We start from the raw sequence: 23,895 nt of genomic DNA, 5'->3' as shown, positions 1-23,895 counted from the left end.
AAGGGTAATGGGCTCAAACTGAAACACAAGAGGTTCCACTTACATTTGAGAAGAAACCTCTTCTCAGTGAGGGTGCCAGAGCACTGGAACAGGCTGCCCAGGGAGGTTGTGGAGTCTCCTACTCTGGAGACATTCAAAACCTGCCTGGACACATTCCTGTGTAACCTCATCTAGGTGTTCCTGCTCCAGCAGGGGTATTGGACTAGATGATCTTTTGAGGTCCCTTCCAATCCCTAACATTCTGTGATTCTGTGATCTGTAGTTGCTCCTTCATGCCCAACATCATTACAGTCCTCTAATTTTTCTCTTTGAGGATTCCCACAACCCAAGCAAGAGACAAGAATGGAACAAAGTACACATTGCACATGGACAAAGTTGCCAGGGATTTGAGACAAAGGCTGATTAATTCGCTCTAGCTCAGTCAGTTGAAAGTGGAGATTTGTGTCTGACATCATCACCCTATGCTTCATTACAGTCAGAGATAAACAGACACCTGCTGAGAGTGACTCATCTCATGCTAAGGCAGGGATCCAATAGTCAGTTCCTCTAACCTGTTGCAATTATTGGAACTGAAAAATAGTAGGAAACAGACCCTTTTCAACACAGATAGAGAAGCATGGAAAAGTACCCCGAGATAACACCAGTCATACATCAACAAAAACCTCAGATATATCTAAAGAAAACGTGAAGTTCTTTGAATTTAAGATTATGCAAAATCTGTCTTGTCAAATAAGAGATTTCTTATAATTCACGTCTTTTATTCAGGTCAAACCATTTCTGGTTCTTGCTGTCAACCAGTTTCACCAGACTCTGAACAAGTCTCTTTTAATTCTTACAAGTTAAGTTACAGACCACAACCAAAAAAAAAAGGCTTCCTATTGTTATTCATCATAGTGGGGAAAGTCAGCTGAGACCAGAGAGGACTGTTAGGAATTCCAGAAGGACCTAAAAATACTCAGCAAGGGCTGAGTGATAAATGTGGAGCAATGCATATTTGACAGAATAATCTGAACTATTCATACAAGTTGACTTGTTCAAACCAGCTGTAGCACTTTGGAGACACAAGTGTTATTGACAAGTTAATGTAATTTCTTCCTCATTGTGAGGCACCATGTAAAACGGAAACAAAACGAGCTTTTGAAGAACAGAAGGAAAACCCCAGAAGATTACAAAGGTATGTGGCTGAGTCACTGACATTCCATCTCTTAGAAATACCATATCCAGTTACAATGATGTCTCAAGAAAAAAAAAAAGTTAAAATTAAATACAGAATCAGATTTTGCCTGATGCCAGAGGGCATGTCCACGCACCATGTGCATGGTGCATTGTACATCACAACATGTGGTGGAGATCTCTGGTCTGGGAGAGCAGGAGCTGAAGCATCCATGTGGCAGCACAGCACCAAGCTGGGACAGTAAATCAGGTTCTGGAAAGCCCACAGTCTTTCTGGCTCCCAGTCAGAGGGCACAGAGAAGTCTGAAAGGAGATGAGATCTCACTTCTGCACTGATCAAACTGGCCACTATTTAGCTATTATGGAAAGACATTTATTTTCTGAACAGTTTAATCAGCATTTACTCCTTCGGGTATCTCGTCGTACTGTGAAGATCAGCCTGAAAAAAACTGAAGCTTTTCAAATCTACTTTGAAAAAGGTTGCTGTAAAGGGAAAGGAAATAATCTGCTTGTCATGTCTACAGCAAAGAGGACAAGCAGTAACAGACTCACATTTCTGTAGGGAAGACCTAAGACAGCAGGAAGATGGATCCACTGTACATTGAACATACAGCACTGGATAAGAGGTAAGATGTGTCCCTCCTGACGGACTAGAGAACAACATATACTGATTTTGCTTTTGAGCCAGGGAGATAGACAATTTGATCTGAAATGACTTCCCTCTGATTCCATAGATCTTAGACCACTCTTCAATTCCTACCATGAAAAAGGTTATTTTCTCCACTATTTCAGCAGCAATGGATATTCTCCTGTAGATGAGAACACACCATCTGACAGAGGTGGTGGTGAAGCATGTTTTAGACAACTACCCTCTGCAGAGGATACACACCAGTGTAGACAGATGCATTCCCTGTCTGGAAAAGGGCACAAGAAAGATTTATACAGCTGTGACCACAGAAGTGCCCACGTGAGCAGCTGGTGCTATGTGATGGAGAAAGACAGAATGACAAGAGTTGGGTAGGGAGACACAGAGTAGAGTCCCTCACTTTCCACCCAGTAAGTCTTCATTGAATATCAGCATGTCAAAAGGCAAATATTTTTTACAGTATGCACAGCCAAACCTAACAGAAAAAAGTGTCACAAATCTCATCAGAGAAAAGAAAGGACTGAACTCACTGTTGAGCTCCTCTGTTTAACTTCTTGCAGAGTTTAAGTGGGGGGACTCCGTGTTTCTTCCTGTAGTCATTGTGTGCTTTCAAAACTTCTTCAGCAAATTGTTTGGAAGCTGAAATCACATAAAAAAATTGGAAAGGTCTGTCAAACACAGACATCAGTGAAGACAGAAAAAGCATACCCTGTAGCTAAGATGCTGGTGCAGGCTGGACTGAAGAACAGACACACACCACCCTCATGACCTGGGAGCAAGACGAAACAAACCATTAATGCTTTCTGTCCAGGAACTAACTCTAAGAGACATTCCCAGTGGGATGGTACAGACACACTAAAGGCTGTAGAAAAATGCAAACCGTATTCCCATCCTCAACAGCAAGGTGATTTAAGGTTAATTTGGCTGGCTTTCATTTTAGGATTTCAGCATGTTGCATCACCATTGCAAAGTCTCAGAGTAAGCAACAAGTAGGTCCTTTGAGGCAATGCACTAAAAATGCAAATTATTGTCTCCATATGCAAGAATTTTCTGTATTAGTCAAGACACCCCCTGAAGAAAACAAAGATAGTAAAATGTTTAGAACTATGCAAATACTTTGAACCATGCACCATTCTTTTTATTCATTATATACTACAAATTAATAGAAAAAGAATTGTTAACAAACAGCAAGTGGTTAGGAAAGAAATGACTGCTGGGGATGATTCTTTCCCCTGTGCTAGAGTGTATTTGGTAAATATCTAAATTCCAAAGTTACTGCAAAGCTTTAAAAGAGCCCACGTTGTTACCCTGGTAAACTTCACACTTTCAGCAGTGCAAGGCAGAGGACAAGCAACAAGCCACAGTGCAATTCACTTTGACAGCAATTTCATGTCACCTCCTTTTACAACTTTGCTGATTTTTGCCAAGCTTCAGAGGAAAAAAAAAAAAACAAACCCAAACCTCTGTCATTGGTCACCCTGTGGAATTTGCTGCTATAAGAGAAATTTGGAGCCTGAAACAGGGTATTGGGACAGTTAGAGAGGTATGGATAGCATCTTCAAAACAGAAGGACAGTTTTCACTTTATCTTGCTGAAGCTTTTGAAGAGGTTGAGACATCTTTGAGTATTTACCCTGCTTTCACTGTGACACAGGTTTCTACATTTATTAATGAGTCACCAGCTTCATTTCTGAATATCCTATTAGCACGACTACCACAATTTTCCTTGTAAGATACTTTGAAAGCCCAAATGTACCTCATGACTGGAAAGTGTTTCCTGTTATTACCTTAGATTTCTCAGCTTCCTCTCCCTACTTGATCCTAACAACTACAATCAATCATTCTCTCTGTTATTAGTGTGTACACTATTCTGCTGTTTGCAATGATGCATTTTCCCACAGTATAGCTGTCAGTTTGCACACACTGCTCTCATAATGTCTTCCTAAGGTGACTACCCAAGCCATGCTCACGCTTTAGGCTGCTCTCAGAGTTCTCTCCAGTTTCCACAACAGCTCGAGGATAATATGGTAGCCTAAGGTAATCTCAATATCCAATGTAGACAGAAAGGCATTACTGTTTCTTGCAGTACCTTAAGCCTTTCAAACACAGTCCAAAGTTGGGCTGACCTTTTCCAGACTAAAGTGTCACAGTGGACATATATCTAATATATTCTTCATCCACATGCTTTCAGCTTAGAGTTTTTGGTATCAAGTTGTTGGCATTAGACTGTTAACAATTCAGCAACAGGAACCCTTTTTGGTGAAATGAGATCTGCCCACCACCATTCTCCTCCTTTTAGGTTTTCCTTCAATTTTGTGTGTCACTGGTTGCACACCGTCAGACCAATAAGGCATTTCCATCTCTGGTGTTTAAGCAACACACACCCTTTTGCCTGTCTCATCACTCTTATTACCATCACTCACAGCTCACCGATTCCATCAAACCAGTGTCCTAAACCTCTCATCAGCTGCATGGCCTATTTGAAGGCATCTATCATAAGGTTACTGAGGAAAGCAGGGGTCTGTGCTTCCAGAACTTTAAGATAGCCTGCAGATCAAACAAATGGAAATACTCAGCTTTGAAAGTTTCATCACATACTCCAGGCTGCACTTTTCTACACAAGACCAGGTTGTGGCTGTTATCATCTAGACTTAATATCTCATCCGCTTAGCATTAAATGGTAGATAAACAACCTGACTGGAAAGTGTGAAAGTGTCTATTCAAATAAGTTGCCACCAATGACAATAGCAAACTAAAATTCTAAAAAAAGTTAAGTCAACTGAAATATAGGTTTTGTCAACTGTCAGTCTATCCATTATCAGAAGCACTGCATAATCCAGCTCTGTACTAACATTTTGCATTACAAAGACAAACAAGATGAGGACAAAACAGAGTTTCTTCTAGCCATGGCAGGCACTGTTCTGCTGTCCCTAGAGAACCTCCATCCTGCCCTTCCCTCAAAGGTGGCTGCTATAGAAACACTTATCTACTGTGACTCAAGCTCACGTGTCAACCTCCCTCTCTGCACAGCTTCCCCTATGCATGCTGATGTGTGGAGAGGGACACTGAACTGCTAAAAGTATTTCAGATTTGTTTTGGAGGATATGTTAAGTTTTTCCATTTTACCAATGTTCCATACACTAGGAAGCCAGAAGTGAGAGTTAACAGGACCTTTCAGGCTCCCACCCAAATGGGGAAAGCTTCCCAAACAGCTTTGGAGACGTACTTTTTTCCCTTCATGTACACTGCTTAAGCTGCTAGGAAAAATTATTTCCCACTGCCAGGAAGTTAGGTTTGGTCATGAATCATTGCACAGCTTAACAAGTAAAACAACTAAAGTTATTAGATACAGTTGCTTGCTTCTCATTATTCAATTATTTACCTCTGTTTTGGATTCTTCTGGAACATTGGCTATGATAATTGCAGCATGAGACCATGAATTTCCAGGGTATGATGTGGTAAAGAAAACACCTTATAGGATTTTCAGTTTCACTGATTAACTTTGTGTGACCACACAAAACTAAGCAGAGGCATCTACATTAATTTTCCCCATTTTTTTCTGAGTATTCTGTTTCTCCGTTCTCTTATTGTTTCTAAACAGTGCCAATCTACTCACTCCTTCTCAGGTGAAGAGCTCTTTATATCTGAATCCTTCCCACTTCTTATCTGAACCCTGTCTTCTCCTGCTCTGTTCTTCCCTTAGCTTGGACATAAGAAGAGAAGCGAGTTATCTGAAGACATCTTCCACACCACTAGCTGCTCTGCACCACATTTGAAGCTGTCACTGCTCTTGCAGAGCTGCAAGATGATGTGGGGAAAAGGTAACAGTAAAATATTCCACGAAACACAAACATAAAACCTAACCACCCAATACCTACACAGGATAAATGCTGTGGGTAGCCCTCGTGTCACCACTCAGGGTGCACAACATTATACCAGGCATGCGCTTGACTAGCGAAAAAGGTATACTTCTTTCTGGCTAAGTGAGTCATGAAAGAGCACAGCATCAATTTCTACAAGTACCATTGTCTTCTCAGTGCTCTCTGTCCTACTGTTTATGGATTAATCTTCACTGGCAACTTTGTACTTTCTATACATACTATTTTTTTCTGTTTAGCCTTTGGATAATTAACATATAATGCAGTCAACAACAAATGGACCTCATGGAGAATCGTACACAAAAAAGTGTACCATTATGTCTGTATCAATCCCTCTTTGAACACAGGCCTCAACTCTTCACCCAATGTGTACATTACAGGTAAATGGAGATAATGATCCCACCTTTCTATTCTGCCTCAAAATAAAGAATTAGAAATGTCCTCATATAATATCTTGAGCAATGTATCTGAAGAAAGCTGCAAAATATACTTCAAAGGACCCACCCCTTTGGAAAGAGGTAAATGCAAAAACCTGATATCAACAACCTTCACAATGTGACTCATATTACCCAGGATTTGCATGTTACTTTCACACTCTTTCCTCCCCAGAACACAGGGAGAAACATCAGTTATCCAGGCACAAAGTAGCCAAGTGCCAGAATACATGGAGAAGACACAAATGCAAAGTGGACAGAAAGCACATGAAAAGCTAACAATTTAAACACCAAGTATACCTCTGCTTTGATACTGAAATCCCTTCAGTCTCCCTTGACACTGCAGAATTACTCTATCCTACTCTGACAGCAACAATGGGGTGTGGAATGAGAATAGAGCAAATACAACTTTTAATAAGCCCAACAGTTTAACGAAAAACGTCACTGGAGGCTTTAGGGAACTGCAAAGTAATTACATCAAAGTCCTTTGTTACTGTCCCAGACAGCTGAAGATGCCTCTACTTCCACAAACTCCTCCAAGTACATTAACAGACTGGAAACAAACAAAATTCCTGAGTACAAGCTATGTCAGCTTTTAATTATCACATTTTCATCTAGACTTTACTAAGAGACCTGACATATTTATTATTAGTAATAATTAGTGATAATCTTTATTCTTACTTGAAATGTAATTATGTGGCAACTTGCCCTAGCTGAATCTTTTCCACTCTAAGAATGTTTCTTCAATGGAGAAGTGATAGATATTCAGTTGATGTCAGAAATATTAAGAGGACGATTATGCCTCTACTGCATTTTGTCTCAGGACTTTGGTTTAAAGTCACAAACACTCCAGGATGGTCTTATACTGGGTGACCTCTGCAGTGCCACAAGGAGTGAATATTCCACGTTTCTTTCTCCATATATTTGACTACACTTTCTTTCTTCCCATTTGGGACAGTAATGTCTTCAAATACTGGCCCTTAATGCTATTCCCAAATATGTCATTTGGAAGCATGGATCTGACACTCCAATTCATGCATCACTTCCAGCCATAAAATCTGACTTCTTTCAGTGCTAAACTCCCCTGTTCTCTCACAAAACTGGCTGATTGCTTGGAAACATACACAAGAAATGAAATCATCTATACATCCTGGTGGGAAGGAAAGAAAAAAATATACTATATTCAGAAAGCATTATATCCTGGGTGGAGTTTCTTAGATGTCTTTTACATCTCTCAACAAAGAGCTCAATATAGGGGCAACATCTCCATCTCATACAATAGGCATTTATGGGAGATATCATAATTGTTGGTAGACTATTTCCCTTCCAACCTGAATTATCCTATCACCCTACTAAAAGCTAGAAGAGAAAGTACGTCTTAAAGGCATGAAAGGAATTGGGGTTTATAATTAGACGTGAGTTTGAACGGGAATAGTTTCCTGGAACTTACTTGTGTTTATTGGACTGCTCAAAATAGTTTTCCTTTCAGCTCAGGAGATCCCTTTTCAGGGAGGAGATTCTCTGATGTCCTACAGCATTTAGTTTTGCCTGAACTGTTCTTACACACCTGCAAAAAGCTGGGATAAGCTTCAGGACAACAGTAAGATGTCTGAGTTAATTGAATGTGATGGACAAACTCCACACTCATTATCTGGGTCTCATCTACAGCAAACTGGCAACTTAATAACCTTGCATTACCTGTGCCATATGACGTAACTCACTATTTTTCCCCATTTGAGGCATATTGCCGGAGAATATGAAGCTGTCGGTGTAATAAAACGTTTCAATGACATTAGTCATGTCACTATTTGATTGCAAATCCTATTCTTGCTCTAATAGACAGTGCTGATTACTTCCTCACTTAAGGCCTTTTATAAACTGTTAGGCAATTGACTGCCCTGATTAAAAAGGAACACCTGGTAAACTGGAAACTGCACAGCTCTGAGAGGCAGCAGAGCCTTCTGTGATTTAAGCCTTTAAAAAATAAAAGCAACACTCATCAGCAGTCTTGAGCACTGACAGAAGCAAGTTCTCACTTTCATTGGAGGCAAGGGTTGGGGGAGAAGTCATCTGCTTGCAGCCTCTCCTCCAAACATTCAGACCAACAAGCATGTCAATAAGGAGTCACTACCATGAAGTGGTCATCTTGCATAAGGCTGGAACTGATTGACCATCATATCTAGGGAAGTCAGTGTTGGCTTTGCACAAGAGACAATCAAAAGCATTCTTTTTATTACTATTCTGCCATGGAGAACAACTAAATATTGTAATCATGGCACACACCCCCGCAGACAACCCTTGTAGGCAGTTACTGTGTAAACTGTTAACCCTTTTAAAAAGGCTAAGGAGACCCTCCCATTAGTAAGGCCTTGTATTACTGAACCTAATTGCCACACAATATCCAGGGTAAATTCACTTCAAAATACAAAGCCACAAGTGAGCTGCGTGTGTCAGAACTGACCACACTATGTAGCAGGAGAAGATTAATCTTCTCCATTTCTTCTCCTCCTCCCTCCCCAATATAATATTTTCTTAGAGTTTCTAATTACAGTAATTTCTGAAGAAAATAAGGTGCAATTGTATTCACTAAAGAATAACACCAGAAATCACAAACTTCCCTACTATCAAATCTGAGCTTCAGCCATTAGGTTGTGATTCCACCTTATAACGTCTGCAAGACAGCAGCATGATACTACAATCTTCAGCAAGTACCCTGTTTCCCCAAAAATAAGACCTATCCTGAAAGCAAGCCCTAGCATGACTTTCCAGGATTTTTGGGGATGCTTGAAATATAAGGCCTACTGCAAAAATAAGCCCTAGTTACAGTTCATAAAAAGTCAATTTAAATAGTGTCCAGGCAACTACACATGTAAAAAAGTAAAATTAATTGGCAATAGAATGCAGCAGGACAGATGTGACAAATGTGACAGAATGTGATGACACGACTATATTTGAATCAATGTTGATTTATTTTTTTTTTTTCAAGAATAAATGTAGATTGTTGTTAATGGAAAAATAAGACATCTCCTGAAAATAAGCCCTAACACACCTTTTGGAGCACAAATTCATATAAGACCCTGTCTTATTTTCAGAGAAACAGAATAACAACTCTTTTAAGTCTTCTGTGAGTCACTTGCCTGTCTAACTTGAGCAATTTTTGCTGGTCACTTATTCATATTTTGGATCCTGCACATTCTTGTGCTCTGTGGATGGGCAGCAATAAAGGCAACCTTGTTGGTAGCCGGTGCCAAGTTCATTTTGCATAGGACTGTTAGCTGTCTGGTGCCAACTGAAGTCTTTGCCAAGTGAAGAAATTTGCTAAGAAGAACCATCCCACTTCTCCTGGGATACTATCTGCCATTTGATACCTCTACCATTTATGTTCTATCATTGCTTGTGGTAACCATACCTGAACCAGTTTTTACCTCATTAGCTCAAACACCCTCCCATCTTGATTTTCTGCCAAGGACATCCAGGCTAACTGGGGCAATGATCAAAATATGTTTATTTATGCACTTCCCTGGGGCATGGAAATACAGCCATGCACATTTCTTCTGATCACTGAGGTGTAAACTCACCTATCCAGTACTTCAGACCAGGCAGGGAGACACAGGAAGCTTTCTTTGCCCATATTTATTATCAGTTACATAATCTCATTCTCATCCCCCTGCCAAACAGGTTAAACCCCAGTTTTCATACCTCAAAACTTTGATAAACATGGTCTTTATTTCATAGAATGGTTTGGGTTGGAAAGGACCTTCAAAGGTCATCTAGTCCAACCCCCTGCAATCAGCAGGGACATCTGCAAATAGATCAGTTTGCTCAGAGCCCTGTCCAGCCTGGCCTGGAATGTCTCCAAGGATGGGGCATCTACCACCTCCCTGGGCAACCTGGGCCAGTGTTTTATCACCCTCATCATAAAATATTTCTTCCTTATACCTCGTCTGAATTTAATATATTTAAAGAATCAAATAGGCATACTGCCCCCACACTACCCCCTGGAAGGTAAAACTCCACCTAAACCCCAAAATCTTTAAACCTCTCTATTTCAATGTTCCTTCTGCAGCTCCTGTTGGTTACTCACTGGCCCAGCGCTTGGGAGCCAAAGAATAAAAGAGACCGCAGTGTACACTTATAGCTGGGGACTGCAGTTCCAAAGGGGAGCCCTTTGCATCTCTCCAGAAAGCCAGTGCTACAACATTGTCATGGACAACTCCTCCTGTGACCTGCCATAGGGGCAGTCCAGGGGAACATACTCCTCACAGTCATAAGTCCTCATACAGTGGAGCTGCAGGTGACCAAACACTGGCACAGGTTGCCCAGAGAGGTTGCGGAGTCTCTATCCTTGGAGATATTTCAAAGCCATCTGAACACAGTCCTGGGCAAACAGTTTAGGTGGCCCTGCTTAAGCAGAGGAGTTGGACCAATACCTCTGGAGGCCTCTTCCCACCTCAGCCATTCTGTGATTCTAAGCTGAGAGATCTATTTTAGTAATAGGTCTTCATAAGGGAAAAATCAAGAACGGGTTACACCCTGCCACAGTTCACCCCAAGTAACTTTTTGAGGATCACTTACTAAGTGACCAACATGTTACAATGGCCCACAAAATTTACAAGTGTGACAAACAAACACAGAGGGTAAAATTAAGCACTTATTGAGCAACTTCTTCCCACCTCCCTGTCACAAACTATCATCGGAGCTGTCTCATGGAAAACAGTCACCCTGCCTCCCATATTTACATTTACAACAGGGTATGGAGACTTCAGCAACACGTGCAACCCCATTTCAGCTTTGTGACACACAGGTGTCACAGAATCACAGAATGTTAGGGATTGGAAGGGACCTCAAAAGATCATCTAGTCCAATCCCCCTGTCGGAGCAGGAACACCTAGATGAGATCACACAGGAAGGCGTCCAGGCGGGTTTTGAATGTCTCCAGAGTAGAAGACTCCACAACCTCCCTGGGCAGCCTGTTCCAGTGCTCTGGCACCCTCACTGAGAAGAAGTTTCATCTCATATTTAAGTGGAACCTCTTGTGTTCCAGTTTCAACCCGTTACCCCTTGTCCTATCATTGGTTGTCACTGAGAAGAGCCTGGCTCCATCCTCATGACACTCACCCTTTACATATTTGTAGACATTAATGAGATCACCCCTCAGTCTCATCTTCTCCAAGCTAAAGAGCCCCAGCTCCCTCAGCCTTTCCTCATAAAGGAGATGCTCCACTCCCTTAATCATCTTTGTTGCCCTGTGCTGGACTCTCTCCAGCAGTTCCGTCCTTCTTGAACTGAGGGACAGCCTTTATGATCTGAGTTAGAAGACTGCTCCCAAACACCGCACCCGCAATGGTGGCATAGCAAAGCTCCAGAAGGACGGTTAACTAACCATTTCATGCAGCTCTGCAACAATCACGCTTAAAGCTGAGACCAGGCGAAGCCCACATTACTTCTGTTCAAAGCCGAGATTTGCTCAGTCCAGTCAACTTTAAATTATACTAAAAATGTTTGTGCTGGCCTTAAACAGGCCCATATTGTCTTTCTCCACAACACCCCAGACTAGTATGGTCTTCTCACACCCACTGGCCCAGGAGCCAGTTCTGAACCCAAGCTGCTGGCCGCTCGTCTGGCCTCACCTCGCCCCCCTCTGCAGGGCCACCCAGCCCAGCTCTGGCAGAGCTGCTGGTCAGACCTTCAAAGACTGGGCAGAACTTGCTCACATCTGCCTGTAAAAACATAACACAGATATGCTCCAGCTAATCTTTCGGAGAACAGCGTGCCCTCAACCAAAATACTGATCTGAAATAGCCTTCCGGCCTGTTGAGATATGCGATGCACACAAAGCAGTTAGGATCAAGAGACTCATTTTCTCATACTTTTTGTTCTTGCACATAGTGCAGCATCTAAGGCAAATTCAAACCTAGACAAGATGGATACTACCACCTGCAGTAATAGAAAACCAAGGGGTTTAATGTTTCCACTGAATTCCATTAAAAAGAGCTCTCTTCCTGCTTAATTTGGAGATTTGTTTTTTGTCTATTTGTTTGAGAAAGATTTCTTGGAAGGTTCAGAATGAAGAGCTGATGCTTTTTGATGTGCAGCTCTGTGTCATGGGAAACCTTAGTAGGTATCTCAGTTACTACAGACCACCACATTCCATCCTGTTCTTTGTGAACCCTGATTCTTGTTTTGGCATTTATCTGCTTTGACCATGAGGCGCTAAGACTACTTATCTACTAGTCAACAGGAGTAGCTACTGTTGCGCAGGATGGTCCCTGCATTCTATTCCTCTCTCTCCCACTGAAACACCAATGGTTCAACAGACAGGTAAAAACTGGGCCCAGAACGCTGCTTGCCAAAGACTGACGCCTTCCTGGCAGATTTTTCTCTATTTGCCATTTACTGAACTTGAACCAAGTAGTCAGTGCGTTCTGTAGGCAAAAACTGGAGAAATGTGGGCGTTTTAACTGAATTAACTTGATTTCTGAAAGGCCCTTTTCCCACCACACCGCCATTTCAGTTCTGGTGTAAAGAGAAACAGCCAGAAACTTGTTTTAACAACAAGTTCTGCAAATACCCTGCTGTTACCAAACACGAATGCTCGGTTGCTAGCAGTTCAGACCCATTCATTTCCTCTCTCCCCACTGGCCCCGTAAAACCAGTCAACACGAAACACCTTGTCATTTTGGCAGCTTGTATCACATTCCTCAAAAAGCAAACAGGTCACTTCTCCAGTATGCTTGTACTTTTTTGTTATGACCTGCTACAGCTGCCTCCTATCAAGATGCTAAAGTACAAGTTTGCACTTCAGATCAGCTGAAGCTGCAGTTCACTCTGCAAAAAAAAAAAACACAACAGTCCTTCTAATTGTGCTGCAAAGGTGCACCGCAAGGGTTAAAAACCAGCACATGCTTCTAAGGAAGATTAACACCTGCATGGAAAACTGCACTGAGTTTAGTTCCTGTCTCTCTTCTTTTTGTCAAACCCCCTTATTTTTGTACTGACTCAACAAGCGGCACAGCGGGTAACTCCCAGCCTTTTTTCTGGAGTCCCACCCACATTTGCAGAAGAGGGGAGGGGGGGGAAGGGGAAGAACATAAAAGAAAAACAAAACCAAACGCTGTAAAAAGATAGCTGGTATTTACTGAGCATGTCCTCGTCTTTGTCTGATAGCGCCTGCACCCATCAGCCAGAAGAAACAAGGCGATTCCCCAGCCTGGTTTTTAGGGAGTGAGCGGGGCAAGCTCCCTTCCCCCGCCAGGCAGGGCTGGAGGAGAAGCGGAAGAAATGAGACTTTTGGCAGTCTTTTTTCTCCCCTCATCCCAGCCTTTTTTGGAGACTCCCACACCGCAGCAGAACCACCTGCTCTCCAGAACGGAGAAGTGGAGGCAGCAGCCAGCTGCTTCCCCCAGCATCGCCCGCAGCTGCTGGCATGGAGGGAGGGAGGGAGAGAGAGATGGAGGGAGGGATATCCCCTCTGGGGCCAGGGCTGCCCGCAGGACCCCAGCTTCTGACCCGACACAGCTGTGAGGGGGTCAGAGACCACCCGATGCAGCAACCTGAGCAACAGCTCACCATCACCTCATTTCCTGCAGAAAATACCCAGGTCTTTTAGTTTTGGGATCTGCAGGGAAGGGAGCCTGCACCACCTAATGCTAATCCTAATAATCCTAATGCTGCTCAAAAAGAGAAGACTAAGGGGAGGGAAGAAAGGGTCCCTGTGTTTGGCTTAGGTATTTGCAGGAGTTGTCACCATGGGAGGTGTCTGTCTGAACCTGATGAGGGAGTTTCAGTATGAATTTAGATTCAGCAGCCTGCAGTTTCCAAGGAAGAAAGCTGAGTCAGAGGTACCTGTGTCTTCCAATGCTCAGCTCTGTTTGACAAAGCAAAACCAATGCTCAGTCTCTGGCTCTGGTAATTGCAAAGAACATCGCTTCAAATATAATCCAACAGCTAGTAACAACACATTGTTAGAGAGCTTTTGTCAAAGAACTGAGATTTTCAAGAGCAGGATTTCTTTGCCTGGGAATACTTGGGCCTCAAGATAGATTAACCAAAGATAGAAAGTTAAAGAAACTGAAGACATTTTTTCTAAAACAGTGGCCCCACTTTATATGAAATAGAGCATCCTTAAATTTATACTTGCATGTAATCTCCACCTTCATCTTTCTGATCCAGAAGATGAGCAAGCGCTCTATTTGGAAGTCAGACAAATCCCAACCTGTTACATTTCCATACATCCTAGTACAGAGAAACCTGCCTCAAGAGTGTCCTCAAGAGTCCTACAGCGGGAATATGAGGTATTTTACACAAAACAGAGGAAGTGATACTCTTAAAAAATAGCTGCTCTCCCCCATTCAAAAGCAAACCACACTGAATGATCTCAGACAGGAATTTAAAGACTCCATTGCTCTGGAAAGGGCAGATGGGATTTAGTCAATAAACCAATTGTCAGGACAGGATCTCCATTTTATGATTCATCTAAAAATACCACATGCAGCTCAAAGACAGTAACTGGGACCCAGTTTACCATTGATTTGAAAAGCGTGACACAAGTGACAAAACATTTTTAACATGTACTTAGATCTCGAGCTCTATTTGTATAACTACTTAGGGATGCAAACAATACCCAAGCTTTGGCAAAAGCACTTTCTGGTCTGTCATTGCTCCTAAGAGTGGAACAACCAACTAATGCGCAGTAATAAATGTGCAGGAAATAACAAAGACGGTAATTGCCTTCTGGCTGTATTAGCAATTTGCAAACAGAGACAGTGCAGATAGTAAAACAAGAGGAGATTTTAACACTTTTGGGGTTGGGAGGTGCACACTGGAATATCTCTACTGCTTTTTTCCAATTACCTTTGCTAATGTAATATACAGCCACTACACTTTTCTGGTATTTGTACTTTTTTATGCTATTAGCAAGGAAGTGCTGAATTTGATACTTTTAAGTGACTACAGTTACTTAAATTGTGGTAAGGTTATTTACTAAATCCCAGTCCACATGCAGCTTCCAGGACACAGGGCCAAAACCACACACTGGCAGCTATATGGTGCTTCTCCTGGACTGGGTTTCACACCAGTAAACCATTTACAGTCACACTTGCAGACAGCTCTGATCTCATCTACAATGCTGACCTCTAAAAAATAAAAAGGCAAAAAACTCAACACATCTGTGCTGAGGCCCCTTAAATCGTTACCCACATGAGTATCTTCCTCAAGTTTCTCTGGAAGAGACCTGTGGTTTTGAGTGAATTAAGTACTAGGTTTTGCTGAGTCTGTCCCACACATGCTGTTTACCCACAGGACAAACAGACAATATGCTGCCAAGCTCTGATTTGTCACAGAAATAACATCCTAACCACAAGAACAAAAATAAACCATCCAGTTTCGCAGCCGTTTCAGCAGATCAGCACAGGTTTTCACTCAAACAGGACAAAGATGGACAGAGTCCCAGACATGAGCTCTCTCTTCATAAGGTCTCCAGTCCTTGGCAGCTTCGGAGGAGCCTCCTCCAGCCGAGACTGTCAGGGCAGGACACACAGACAGCTGGCAACGGTGGGGAAAGGACCAACAACACAGCCAGGAGCAGGGAGAAGCTTCACAGATTTCTGCACAGCTGGGGAGAGGCTTAGGACCCCAGCAAGGCTGGCCTTGGTTAAACAGTAAACACATCTGAAATCTGAACCCTCCCAACAGGAAGGCTGAGGAAAAGCTTCCCCCCGCTACCCTCTCAAAGCATCCTGCTGCCTGTCTACGAGGCAGGTAAGTTTTGTCAGACAGCTAGACAAAAGATAATTTTAAAGCTATAAGGATTACAATTATTCCATACAGCAAAGCTACTGTAAGTTACAAAATGTAAGTTGTATGTAAAATACAACTACTCGTGCCGGTTAGGGAGGGGGTACTGTTTTCATAGCTTTTTTAATCTAACCCTGTGTCAGGGAGAAAGCTCCTCCCAGGCTGTACCATGCACAAATGAAAGAAGCTTTCTCGGAGGAAACCCACTAACACTCCAGCAATGCTTTCCGAGCACAAAACCAGGCACGGACATTGTAAGAATACACAGCCAACTGCACGGAGGCATTTGCTCACCTGATTTTCCCATGATCAAGTAGTGGTGGTGGTGTTTGGTTTTTTGTTGTTTTGTTTTGTGTTTTTTTCCCCAGATTTCACCTGATGCCTCCTCTCTTGATGCAGTTTCGCTGTTAAGTGCCGGGGACGAAGCGTTCGCAATTTCAGCCCAACTTCTTCAGTCGCCTGTGACCGCTGCTCGAGAACACTCAGCAGCATGAACCCGTTACCGCCCCTTCTTCAGCACTGGAGTCAGCCTGCCCACGCCTTATAAGGCATAGGGACACCGCTTTTTTTTTTCTTAAAAAGATCCCGTTTAGGGTCAGGAGCTATTTATCCACAGTAACCAAGCAGCTCCAAAACACCATATGGTTTTACATACCAATTAAGCTTAGTAATCGCGGCTGTTTTCTGATAAGAGGAGGCTGCGAAAATAAATTCTGCTGACAAATAATTCTGCTTCTGCAGCAGGCATGATCCACGAGGTTAATTCATACAGCTAAAGCCTGTTTAAGTTTTACCCAGTTACTGTATGTAAAGTTGAAACAGGCAAGTGATAAGACATGTCAAAGTATAACTATGTCTTATGTCTAAAATAAAAAACTTTCTGGACTGTTATGCATAATCTGTAGAAGTTCTTAGGAAAATGCAGTGTAAGATTTTGCAGGTTAAAGAGGAACTGTGCTGCTGGTGTATTTCTGTGAAACGAGCTGGATGGGCGTGTGCCTTGTTTAATCTGTTCAACCACACTGTACCACTGTTATCTTCACACTACATCAAAATACCTCAAGCTAATCTGGCAAATATTAACTACTTCAACTACGCTGAACAAGGTGCTTTGATTTAACTTCAGAAGTGCTGCGTCTCTCCAAACAATAATTCAGTGACGTGCTTCCAACTTTCATCTTTTCATCATCACACAAAATCATCTGAGGTTAACGCTTCCCATTTTTTTTACAACGCCTTTCAAAATGTCGAGGTTCTGCTTGGTTTTGTGCCAAGACTGCTGGCTCAGCAGGTTTTAACGATTCTTTACCTACCGCTGAAGGCTGAGTTCCATGAAAAGAACAGAAAACTCAGAAATAAAGTGGGGTTTTTTCTTTTCTTTTTAAACACGTAGCAGCAGCAGATGGGGAAGACAACATCCCTTCACTGACACACTGCTCTTCCTGAGACTGCTTCACTGGCGAAGCTAAAACACCAGCCAGGGGGGTGTCACCATCTAATCATCGATGGGATCACTAAGAAGAGGGATGGGGGAAATCGATCACCATCCGGCAGAGGAAACCACAGGGTGTGAGATCACACTCACCCTCCCTTAGCTGGTCACAGGGCAGGCAGCAGGGCAGGAGGAAGAAGCCAAAGAAGGTGCAGAAGGAAATGCCCTCCTGCTCCCTCTGCCATGAATGGCAGCAGTTGGTAGAGGATCAGGGTGGGGAGCTGGAGCTGGTACTATCAGAGCCCTTTATCTGGAGGCAAAAGCTGCTGTTTTGTTTGCTTGCAGGAGTGAGCAAACCACGGGCCAGTCCTTGAACCCTCGCCTTTAAAAATGCTCTGCTAAACTTGAAATACTGGGCTGTACTACTCCTAGGACACACATCAATGCTCAGCAGTACCCCGTGCCACCCTATGTCTGTGACAAGAAGGGAATTTACATTTGCGTGACTTGGACTCTCTAGTACTTGAAATGTTCATTTATATACTCACAAGTGATTGTTATATTTTGTACTGTTTGTGCTTTAGATCTTTATAACATCCAGCTGCATTACAAAATGACATCCCCTCAGGACTTGAACTGCTACTAAGAAAACAGCATCAAGATCTTCAAAAATGACCAGAGACACCTGCATGTGATTTTCACTGTGTAACTTGAGAAAGAGGTTTCTCTGATCTGGCAAAAGTCCAGTGTTACCTACAGGGGAAAAAAAATGGTGCTTTTTCTGATCAGAAAACAAGGAAATCAAAATTACTGCTCAGGCATGAAATGTGAAAAGTATCACTATGAAGTAAATGCAAGGACTCATCAGAAACTGGAAAGCAATGAAAGCTGAGATACACAAAAACAAAAAAGAAGGGGGGAGCTGGGCTTTTTTAGCATTTTATCATTACCTGCCAAAATTTCCACACTTATCAGATGGAAATTTGGAGGAAATATTTGCACTAATAATTAAGAATGTAATCAAGCCTTTGAAAATAATGAAAGCCATTAAATAGAAGCCAGTTTACAAACTGTAAATCATTAATGTGCTTTAACCAGTTTCAGGTAGTATCAAACATGCTGACACCTGAGTGAAACAAATACAATTTCCTATTTGCCTGATCAGAGCACCCCCAAATGTGTGCTTGTTTAACTACTGCATGATTCCTTTACACAAAGAAAATACAAGGAGGACACTGTTATCCAGTAGTAGGCACTGGAAACTGTCTTATAGAGACAGAAACCCCCTGACACAATCAGATCTGAGTCCAGCATTCTGCCTCCTATAGCAACAGCTACTAAACATTTATGGAAAAGATACAAAAAAAGTACAATGTGGATTGACTCATGTTTAATTGTTCCATCTTTATGCTAAAATGGAAACAACAAAACCAGCTGGCTAGAAAAAGTAACGCTTAACTAGTAAAGACTGGTGTAATAAATATTATTTCTGGAAATCAGTTATTAGAGCACATAAGAAGGAAAAATGCAGTTTGAAAGGAAGTGCTTGAATTGGAACAATCAGGGAGTCAGAGATAATTCATCTGCAGCAGAGCTATTGCCTCTGCATTCTGAAAACCTGTGGCTAAAATTTTGGTGTCAAATTGGACACTAAGGGGTTTCTCTGCAAGTCAAACTACGCATACAAAATGCTTGTGAGCAAAACTAAATATAACAAATCTGTTCTCTCCAAGGACTCTAAACAAGCCACCCTAAGGAGCAACAGCATTCGTATGAATATTAATAAATCATATATGAATAACATCGTATATGTTGGCAAGAACCATGAGTGAACAATAAAATGATGCATCAGACTTTCAACAAAACTAGGAAACTGCATGTCTCGTAAAAGGAAATGGGGTGAAAATACGGGTAGAGTATTTGAGAATAATACTTCTGTTTTGGTTTTGCCATGCTTTATTTGTGGTACCCCAACAGGTATTGCCATTTCACCCAAATTAAACAAAATTATACAGACTGTGTAGCAGGTCACAAAAAATTAACCTTAACACAGTTGGAGATGTTAATTTTTTCTTGCAAGAGGAGATATCCATAACTCAGAATCTGAAGAGAGTGAAAAGAACCAAACTGAAAACAGTAACAGTACAAAAGCAAAGCTATTCCTCTTTTGTCAGCACTGTGCTGTTATCAGGTGGCCACATCCACAAAACCCTCACAGAAAACAGGAGACTGTCACTGTAGTCATTAACTTCTTCCTACACATTGCAAGATAAAAGTAGCATGTGATCAATCACCAACAACAGTCTCAAGGGCTAGATTCAAAGCAAAGGTTTTGGGGACAAAAAGTGGGAATACTGTTGTCCAACGGAGAGTGTGACATAGGCACTGCCTTTCTCTAGAGAGGTCCAGCATCCTCCCCGGCTGACATTCTTCAGGCTCAGTCCTTGACCATCTAAATGTCTCAGAGCACAAGCACACAAATCCCACCAGAGCAGGGCAGTGAAATACCCACTTCAGCCTCAAGATTTTTCTCAACATGGGCCAAACTACTGGGGTTCCATCTTCAGAAAAGACCCAGAGGAAAACCCTCAGTGTAGTTGTTCGCAAGGAGCTCCAAGCTGGAGCCTCCATAAGAAGTGTCACTTCCCACCTCTGCAGATGCTCAGGGTGCTTCCCCTGCACCCTGCCATGGAGAAAGACATGGAGCCTCTCTTGCTCCCTAAGAAACAAGTGCAAGCTCAGCCTCGGGGTACAGAGGAGCTACGGTAAATGGGAGGAGGAGGGGGTACCCTGGAAGAACTTCTGGCACACAAAAATAAAGGATTTGAGGGTGTTCAAAAGGAAGAGGATTCCTGTCAGTGCTACCAAGTGTTACCTCTCTCCTCCAAGGCTGCAGTGGGCTGAACAGTACCTGGTGCATGGTATTGGGACATTTCACAGGCACTCTGCTTCAGCACAGTACCTCAGGCTGAGGTTAAGCACCATTTTTCCACGACCACTGCTCTGTGACAATGACGAGAAAAGTCCATTGACAGCCCAGGTGAGCACAAATACAAAGAGGAGTCAGATGATCAGGCCAGCTGCTGACCTGGGGTTACATCCGTACATAAACACACAGACTCCGCAGCATCCGTGGTTTTGTGCATAACCCCGCAATCTGCTACTTTTTATATCAGTTCCACATACGCAGTAACCTTTGTTTTAGCAAACCCATCATCCTACTAACTGGGAGCACCTCCTGCTTAACAGCCACATATTTAGCCATTACATTAAAATATCCTTGTATATGAACCACTTTATGAGTCAGAAGGTAAATTTGAGCAGTTACTCATGAATGAGATCACACAATTATGATAAGTCCTGAAAACATCAGTTTAAATATTCAGAAGAAGACATGAAAGCACATCTGATATTGGGAATAGCTAGAGAAGAAACAAAGGCAGCAGCAGATGATGTGGCTGTGGTACTGTTTAAACCTCTCTTTTGCTTGTGCCTTGAATTAGACAGGTAGTTCTGGTTTCTTGATCTCAAAAAAGATATAGCAGAAGAGGAAAAAGATCAGAGAAAGGCAACAAGGGTGTGGAAGCTTCGTACACAAGACAACAGGGCTTTGAGAAACCTGATCTAGTGAAAGGTGTCCCTGCCCATGGCAGGGGGGTTGGAACTGGATGATCTTTAAGGCGTCTTCCAACCCAAACCACTCTATGACTCTGTGATTCTTCAGCCAAGGGAAGAGATCATGGAAAGAGAAATTAGAGACACTACTACAAGATGATGAGCAACCAGATGGCTAATGACTGTTGATTGTGTCCTCCAATACAAAAGTTAGAGGATAGTAAAGGAAGCTTGTGGGAACAAGGTTAAAAAAAAAAAAAAGGATGTGGGATGCAGCATAGAAGGTTCTTTGGCAAGATTTTATTTTTGTGCACATTGCCTCTTGTCCTACCAGCAGGTATTGCTGAGAAGCATCTCTCTCCATCTCCTTCACTCCCTCCCTTTAGGTACTTATTATGCACATTGATGAGATCCCCCCTGAGCCTGCTCTTCTCCAGGCTGAACAGTCCCAGCTCTCTCAGCCTCTCCTCAGTGGACAGATGCTCCAATTCTGTAATCACCCTTTTTGGCTCTGCACTGGGCTCATTCCAGTATGTTCCTATCTTTCTTCTCAGTAAAGTGAGATGCAAAAAGCATCGGTTACCTCAGCATTTCTGTGTCCTGCATCACGAGGTCCCCACTGCATTCAGCCATGGGCCACATTTTCCCTGATCTTCCTTGTGCTGTTTAGATACTTGTAGAAGCCTTTCCTGCTGCCCTTCATATCCCTCACCAGATTCAAGTCCAGGTCAGCATTGGCTTTCCTAACCCCGTCCCTGCAAGATCAGATGTCGCGGTTGAGACGGACAAACGACATGGACCAAATTCTTTCAAGATGAAAGTAATAGGGTGCCATTTATTGCTACAAGTGCATTTTTATACAATTCTACCTCTTCATGTGTCTTTTCACTATTGGTTACAAGTTACAGCACTAACACCTCATTGGTTAATTTTGCTATCATCCATGTTATTCTTCTATCCCCTTCTCTCTCATGGGTACATCTCTCCTCTCTCACGGGTACAACTCCATACCTCCAGATACTCCTATACTCCCATCCTTCTCAAGGGTAAATCTTAATATCTTCAAGGCTGATCTCTACTCCCATATTTTCTGTCAAGGATTCCACAGACCCGCTGCAGTTTCCCACAATCAAACAGCAGCTCCATCATCCCGCTGGGTCACCTGCCCCTGCTTCCAACTCCTCTACACTTCTTTATTATGTCTGAGCTCAGTTAGAAGATCCATGGCTGTTCCTCAATGTCACTCCTCCATCATCTCCTCTCCAGCAGCTTTCCTACCTGATCTTTACATCAGGCTTTTCCCTGCAAAATTCCCCTGAATGAAGTTCATTTCCATATTAATGACTCATTCAATTCCTCAAATATAAACTCCAACACCATCACATCTGCGTTCATTACACAACTTTGGTTTGGTCTTCATACTCCTGAAGAGTGCTGTTCATCACCCTGGGGCTATGCCTGTCTTAGCAAGTAGTTCAGCACAGCAGGGGCAGATTTGTGAAGAGAAACCTGATGTTCATACTAAATGTTTCATTGAGTTTCATCTTAACTTAAGTCTAGCTCAAGGCCAGCAGCATGGAATGAATACCCAACAGCAGCTGTAGCATGTCAGCAGAACTCCCAGTGCAAGTCTCTGGCTAAAGCAGGTCAAAAAAAATCAATTTCACACTCAGCCACAGTTCCACAGTGCAAACTAATGAGTGCCAGAATGCTAGCTGAGATGGGCACTGGGATATCATCTAGCCCTGCTTTCGCTGATCTCTTTCTATTGTTGATTCTGTGTCTTTCTCATATTTTCACCCAACTCATGTGGCAGAGTCTTGACTTATCTCACGGGTTCATGCAGCCAGTTTGCAAGAGCACTGCTCATCAACCTTGCTGCCTAACAACATTGTAAGGTTTTCCTTAGGCAAGATTTGTCTGGCATTACTGCTTTGTGTTTTCCTTCCTTTGACTACAGAAACAAGGAAAAGTCAAGCTAATAAATCCAGAAAACATGATTTTTGTTCAACGATATTGTTTAGTATTTATCCCTCACTAAATAATTTTTCCCTTAACAGTCTTCCAATACACTGGTTTTTAGATGCGCCACTGCTGAAAAAAATTCCAGCAATCACTGATACCAAGAACAAGACCACTGCTCATCCTTAGCAGCTGAACCATTGTGTTGGAGGTGATAAAACGTTGCTGGATGCAGCCATCTGAGCAGGACACGCAGCCCACAGACATCTCTGCAATGACAACGAAAAGGCTATTCCCAACACCTAATCTTTTGTTCTTCTTTCTCGCTACACTTCCAAACAAACTGCGAAGCCCACCCTATGGAGGAGAGGGCTAATCAAAGAAGTGTGAACAAATAACAAAATTGCATGTGTATATCAGGTCTATCGTGGATCTTCATTCCTACCTCCCAGTTCAGGAATCTTGCCCTCATCTGTTCACGCTGCTCAAAGCTCTGTCACCACAATTTTAGGCCTTAACATTTGCCCTGGCTTATCTCCTGGCTATGCTATTTTCTGCCTCTTCCATTCCTGCACAAGGCTCTTGCCATTCCCTTTTTTTTTAAAAAAATGAATGAATCTGAACCAACTTTTCTGGCGTTTTGTAGTTCTCTGCAAACCTTTTTTACTGACCCACATTCAGAGAAACATTTCAGATGCTCCTGTCATACTTACTGCCAGCTCCCAGTTTTTAAGCCCTAGGATTGTGGGAATTTCAGCTATTGTTTTTGTTTGCTTGCTTGTTTTTAAAAGGTTGCTTCCTGGACCTCTTGCTTGTAAAGAAAATCCTGACAGTGTCACCTGTGAGAAACAGATGGCAACGTAGGCATCAAGCTATTCTAAAGAAACCTACAGTTTCTGAACAGTGGGAGATGATAACTCAGAGTGGAAACTCTTTTTTCTTCATTGATGCTCAGTGGGTT

The 23,895-nt window shown here is 42.5% G+C and overlaps 1 protein-coding gene across 2 annotated transcripts in view; it reads right to left on the bottom strand.

The window, feature by feature from the left end:
- The window catches only part of GLIPR2 (GLI pathogenesis related 2), a gene marked incomplete at its 5' end in the record, with an annotated part of 28,759 nt that extends 12,308 nt beyond the window's left edge, over positions 1–16,451 (bottom strand). The window contains 2 exons of one of the 2 annotated variants that reach the window (XM_082044659.1): positions 2,350–2,458; positions 16,220–16,451. In XM_082044659.1, coding sequence (XP_081900785.1) covers positions 2,350–2,458; positions 16,220–16,232 — 122 coding nt within the window. Of the gene's footprint in view, positions 1–2,349; positions 2,526–16,219 lie in introns of those variants that run through there. The other variant, XM_082044658.1, reaches the window with a different exon arrangement.
- Between the last annotated feature and the right edge of the window lie 7,444 nt (positions 16,452–23,895).

Source organism: Streptopelia decaocto (genome assembly GCF_964273445.1).
Source record: "Streptopelia decaocto genome assembly, chromosome: 2".
NCBI classification, from domain to species: domain Eukaryota; kingdom Metazoa; phylum Chordata; class Aves; order Columbiformes; family Columbidae; genus Streptopelia; species Streptopelia decaocto.
This window is presented reverse-complemented; position numbering and strand designations above follow the sequence as displayed.